General features: G+C 37.2%; 1 protein-coding gene across 1 annotated transcript; it reads left to right on the top strand.

Moving 5' to 3' along the window:
• Positions 1–296: 296 nt before the first annotated feature.
• On the top strand, positions 297–6,191 carry LOC107012204 (protein ABHD18). The gene is made up of 5 exons (XM_015211980.2): positions 297–997; positions 2,924–3,008; positions 3,117–3,286; positions 3,952–4,226; positions 5,678–6,191. The coding sequence occupies exons 1-5, from the start codon at positions 631–633 to the stop codon at positions 5,852–5,854; spliced, it is 1,074 nt and encodes a 357-aa protein (XP_015067466.1). The 5' UTR covers positions 297–630; the 3' UTR covers positions 5,855–6,191.

Raw genomic sequence — 6,191 nt, 5'->3', positions numbered from 1 at the left:
AGTCTCATTTGTTTTCTAATGTGTTCAAATGACTTAAATAAAACACAATTATTCTCGAACATTTTCACTATCAATTGGACTAATGACTTCTGGAACAATATATGTATCCTCTATCAATACCCCTCATAAATCTGATTCTACACTAGACAACAATGTTTGTTTAAACGAAATAAATTGTGACTGATTTAGTGATTCAATAGAAAAATGAAGGAAAATGACATTGTTAAGGTATCTGAGGAAAAAAAACAAAACAAATTTATTTGACCTAAAGTTAAACCAAAGCATGATAAAAAAAAAAAGCCAGGCTGGTTTCTCCCCCGCCCATAGCATAGACCATAGTTGTTGTTGTTGTTTGTTTCTCTGCGCAAGATCCGATTCCCAAACATCCTATCGCTCTTTATCTTATATAATATATCAATCACCCTTTCGTTTATCCTTTTTCTTTTTGTTTTGTTGGTGATTTCTAGGTGATGGCTTTTCACTTGCGATTTTTCTTGATTTTTAGGTGAAATTACATCTTGGATCTAATTAAGATAAAAGGGAGGGTGGGTTTACTTGGGATTTTACATAATAATTTCATATAAAAATTGAATCTTATCTTATCTGGGTTTGGGTTTGGGTTTGGTTGAGATGGTGACAGTGAATATTGGAATGCTCCATTATGTATTGGATCATGTATATGGTGCGTTTGTTCACAGAACAAAACTAAGCCCACCTTTCTTTTCAAGAGGATGGGGAGGTTCAAAGCTTGATCTTTTAGAAAAAATGATTAAGCAATTGTTCCCTCAACAGAATTGGCCTCCCACATTGGTACAACCTGTTTGGAAAACTGTTTGGGAATCTCAAACTGCTACTCTTAGAGAAGGTTTTTTTAAGACTCCTTGCGATCACGAGCTGCTTACTGCATTGCCTCCAGAGTCTCACATTGCAAGGGTTGCTTTCCTCGCCCCCAAATATACCCCGTCTCATAAGACCGCCTGTGTCGTTCATCTTGCTGGTTAGTTACTAATTTGATTCATTAATTCATATATTCTTTGTGATACATAGATGCTCATTTTTACATTTGGTTTCTGTTTTTAGTTTTATTTAATTCTATCTGCTTGTGCTATTCATTTATTTATATGAACAAAACAAATCCTAGGTGTTTCAGTCTCTTCTAATGTCATGTTTGACTTATAACTTTCTTTTTTAATGAACCAAGTCATGATACATTTGAAGGTGGCTACACCTTACCTTCTTGAAAACAATGAGATGCTGGTGAACTACTCTTCACTATTGAGCAAAAAAGTTAAAACATACAACAAGTGGAAATACAACTGTTGCTTCAACCTCTCTTGCTGACTTGAATATAAAAAAGCTTCCATCTATCAGGCCTTTCTTCTGTCTTGGCAACGCATTAAAGTTAGAATAGATACCACTATTATCAGTGGTGTGGCTCAGGGATGCTGACTTGTCGGTAACTTTGTTGACTTACATAAAGAAGTGGTTGGTAGTGACTTGGTTGGACTTCACCAAGAGCTTAATCTTATTCACAATGTCTTCAGTTATCCAAGGACTTGGCCATGCACCCTGAATACCGCTCTGCAACAGGAGGGAATCAGTTTCACCAAATACCATGTGGAGACCATTCTGAGTGCACCAATAGAGACCACAAAGAAATGATTCAGCTTCAGCCAGATCACTGTTCCCTCTTCCAAGTGGTAGACAAACAGCCATTGAAACGTGCCATCCTTGTCTCTCACCACCCCACCTCCTCCACAGTTCCCTTCAATACAAGAACTATCTGTATTAAGCTTTACGAAGGGACAGTGAGGTTTGATTTAAGAGACTGCAATAGAAATATGTTCCAGAAGTTTCAAGTCCATCAGTTGACAGATACCATTCCAATTATCAGGGATTGGATATTTGAGTAACTGGAGTTCAGTGAGCTGACTAATATTGAGGCTAATAAGTGTAGTGGAACTGCTCTAGAAGAGATCTTCGTCATCATATTTAGCACTACATCTGGATCTCCATAACTCCCAAAGAATGATAGGTGGCATGATCTTAAAGTGGAAAGGAAGCTATGAAGTTTCTGCATTTGAAGTTCCAGAAGGCATATACGATGTTTCCTAGGGAGGATCTCCTTTAGTTGATGCCCAGCCCCTCTGCATAGTATTGCCAGATTTTTTCTGCAAAATGTCAGAATAAAAAATGTGCTCAGCTGTTTCTCCTCTTGGTCTTCTACCAATTACACGGCAGCAGTAACATATGGACACCAGGTTAATACCAAACCTTGCCACCCTGTCATCTGCTGGGAGTCTGTTCTGAACCTTGCCACCCTGTCATCTGCTGGGAGTCTGTTCTGAACCTTGCCATCCTGTCATCTACTACCTGTTCCAGGGCAGCCGCAAATGAATCTTGTGCCTTGTTGAGTCGAAAGGAGTCAACCTGAATGTACTGCATTATATGACGCTCCCTTATACTGTATTATCCTTTAACCAACTCCTATTAATTTTCTAAACAATACCAGCTCTGTACAGACACAGAAACCACCATCTGCTAAGATTTCAACAAACCCATGAATGACGAGGCAAAACTTACTGTAGCTTTCTGATAAAGCAATTTTCAATTGAAGAAATTAGTTTTATCCTTTTCTTGTCACAATATAGTCCTATTATAATGTAATAGTATTCCTTTCTTTTATCATCTGCTGATTGGACAGATTTCAAATAGAAGATATAGCTGCTTCCAAATAGATGAATCACAACTATGCAAAAATTATTCAATATTTAAAAACAAAAAGAGAATAAATTACCAAACTTTTTCGGTTTGTCTTACATATCGAGAACTGTTGTCAATGCATTGCTGGTAATGTCATTATCCTAACCAACTCTGTCTTTGCACTGTTGAGTTCTTATTTTTTAGTTTTTGCCATCTGCAGGTACGGGAGATCATACTTTTGAGCGAAGATTGCGTCTTGGTGGTCCATTACTGAAGGAAAATATAGCAACTATGGTGCTTGAGAGGTAACCATTAATTCCACAGAGTAATGTCTTCGTTTTTTTGATTTTTTTGATTTTTTTTGGTTCTTTGTATACATTTCTCTTATTCTAATATCCTTCCATGTTCTGCAGCCCTTTCTATGGAAAAAGACGTCCATTGCTGCAGCGTGGGTCAAAGCTGTTATGTGTTAGTGACCTTCTGCTATTAGGACGAGCCACCATTGAAGAGGCCCGTTGTCTTTTACATTGGTTGGACTGTGAAGCGGGTTTCGGGAAGATGGGTATATGTGGACTTAGCATGGGTAAGGCATAATAAGCCTCCACTGAAAAATTCTAGCTTTTATGATTTGTAAAATCACCATTTTTTTATGCATTTAAAGATGATTATATCATTTGGTCCTTTGAACAATTCAACCTAGTTTGACTCGTTCATCCAGTTTGGAAATTATCATTTTGTTTTTTTGTCAGTGATGGTGTGTGAAATAGATAATTAAGATCTTTAGTGGTTTAAGTTTTATGTGTGCAGTGCATTTAACAGTTGAACTGATCCTATTAGAAAAAAGTGTAAAAACGTTGTATGTGTTGGGAAAATTTTTAGAGTCACAGTAAATTGAAGCTGTCAAAAGAATTGTTGTTGAGGAGATGGTAGAATGGGCTGTGCAGTCGCTGCAGGAATAATAAAAAAGAACCTTCCTTTTTTTGGATAATTGCATGTTATGCCGTATGACCTGTTAATTATCAAAACAAAAGTATAACCGTTTTCCTCATTAGTTTCTTAAATTTAGCTATTAGGTTCCCTCTACTTTTAGACGTATACTATTAATAAAGGAGTATATCAACATGTTTATCCAACCATTGTGCACATGAATATAGTTTATCTAGTACGTATTGGACAGAACATGCATAAAATTCATTTCTCTTCAAGGAACCTTGTGTTAAAATTTGTTTTCTCTTCGATGATATCTAGGAGGAGTACATGCTGCTATGGTTGGTTCATTGCACCCAACACCTATTGCTACACTCCCTTTTCTCTCTCCACATTCCGCTGTTGTGGCATTCTGTGAAGGGGTACTAAAGCATGCCACTGCATGGGAAGCACTGAGAGATGATCTTTCCATGCATGAGGCTTCAATGACTCTTGACGAAGTGAAAGAACGGATGCGAAATGTGTTGTCTCTCACCGATGTTACACGGTTTCCAATCCCAAAAGATCCCAGTGCTGTAATATTTGTTGCCGCCACAGTAAGTGCTAGATCTCACTCTTTGCATGGTATGGTTTACTTGAGGAGGGCCCGGAGCATTTTGATTGCTCCTTCTTACTCCGATTTATGTGTAATTCCATATCAAGCATGTTTATTCCTGCTAATCAGATGTCTATTCTCACCATTGCTCCTTCACACTTCTTTGTCATGTCGGTAACCAAACTACTCTTTGTTTAGTAGCAGAATTACTGATTTGCTTTTGAAATATTAGCAAAACCAGTGTCGAACCAAATTTTTGGATTCCACATTTTTTTTCATCTGTGTGAGCAGTGGGGCAGAGTTCCTTTCCACTAGAGTATAATTTTCTGTTCAGCAGTTCGATCTATAACCAATATCAGGTTGTTTCCTAATAGAGAAGGACATCTCTATTTCTTAATGTAAAGGAAGTATGCAAGCTTAATGTGTCATCTTAATCATTTTTCCGCCTTGAAGATTATACCCCTGTGATAATGGTAAGAGTCTAAGATAAGATACCACAGTGGAAAGGTCAATCGGGTTGCTATAAGTATCTAAACTTAATATGTCATCTTGATCTTTTTTTCTCCTTGAAGAGCATACCCCTATGATAATGATAGAGTCTAAGATGGCCACAGTGAAAAGGTGTTTCGGCTTACTATTTAGAGCGCCAACAGGTAGATTCTTCCTTGTTATGGAACCATATATAAGAGTTGAGACTTCCATCTCATGAGGATCCCTCCCGAGCTACCTTGTCGGCTTTTGCATTAAACCACTATTTATGCTAGCAATTTGAGCTTGGACTTCACAATCATTTGATTTAGTGGTGTTGTGCTCTGGTGGGATGCCCATTGAGCTTCCTCATTTTGAAGTTGAGGGTATGAGATTACAGGTCTAGAACTGCCTTCCTCTCTTGAAGAGCCATACCTTCAAAGATGAAAAGTGTCTCTTTCTTGTTATAGTCTTAATTTTACATTATGACCTCAAATCTCAATCACATATGGCTCCAACTGAAGAACAAACATGAAATCTTTCCTTTGAGCACGGGAACCCTAAAGGGTCGTGTACAACGTTTCGTTGACAATTTTAAAACATACATAACTAATACATGTATAAGTTATGAGAGAATGTATGTGTTATTTTATGTAGGATAGAAAGTGGAATAACTAATATATGTATAAGTTAACTTATTCCTGCATAAAATAATACATGGATTCACTCATAACTAATTTCTACTTTACTAATATCTACAAAACTCTAACCAACTACCAAATGACCCCTAAGTACTCTGTATTACCTTGTCTGGAAAAAGCTCTACATAACAACCACTATACTTAAAAAGGGAACTTTTGAATGTAACGTAGCAATTCAGGCAAACATTCATTGCTTTTATCTAAATGTAGTTCACAGTTCTCATTTAATTATTGATCAAGGGTTTGTAACCACAGGAAATCTCATTCACCGTTCTTTTTTCAGGATGATGGCTATATTCCAAGGCACTCGGTGCTAGAACTTGAAAAAGCTTGGCCTGGCTCAGAAGTTAGATGGGTTAGAGGAGGGCATGTATCGTCCTTCCTTCTCCACAATGGTGCATTTCGCAGGGCGATAGTGGATAGTCTTAACAGGCTACAATGGAAGGAGTCACCTCTGTGACATTGCCATATTTGTGAATAATACACCGTGTAATTATTATGTGTACTTCGCCACTAATTCTCAATGAAATTGATAGTAGATTAACTGGGCCACAGTTGATATTTAAGCATTTGCTGGAAAATGAAAAGGTGCTGGAAAAGCTTTCATTCTTTGCTTCTCCGTGTTGTTGTGTTACTTCAAAGTACAGTCTTTGTTGAGAGCTGTCAAACAGATAAGGTATCGTTGGTGAAATTTCCACCTTTAATTTTTATCTAATACTTGTTGTACTGTATTTGTATGGTAGTAGTTTCCTTTTTAATATCTGTTATACTTGTTTTATACAATTTTCTTTTGTGTC

This window comes from Solanum pennellii, chromosome 3 (assembly GCF_001406875.1).
Source record: "Solanum pennellii chromosome 3, SPENNV200".
In the NCBI taxonomy this organism is placed as follows: domain Eukaryota; kingdom Viridiplantae; phylum Streptophyta; class Magnoliopsida; order Solanales; family Solanaceae; genus Solanum; species Solanum pennellii.
The sequence above is the reverse complement of the archived record's forward strand: the minus strand, read 5'-3'. Positions and strand labels throughout refer to the sequence as shown.

Coding starts and splice junctions, on each gene's coding strand:
- LOC107012204 (XM_015211980.2), top strand. CDS start 631: ATGGTGACAGTGAATATTGGAATGCTCCATTATGTATTGGATCATGTA. Junction 3,009..3,116: donor GCAACTATGGTGCTTGAGAG/GTAACCATTAAT, acceptor CATGTTCTGCAG/CCCTTTCTATGGAAAAAGAC. Junction 4,227..5,677: donor TAATATTTGTTGCCGCCACA/GTAAGTGCTAGA, acceptor TTCTTTTTTCAG/GATGATGGCTATATTCCAAG.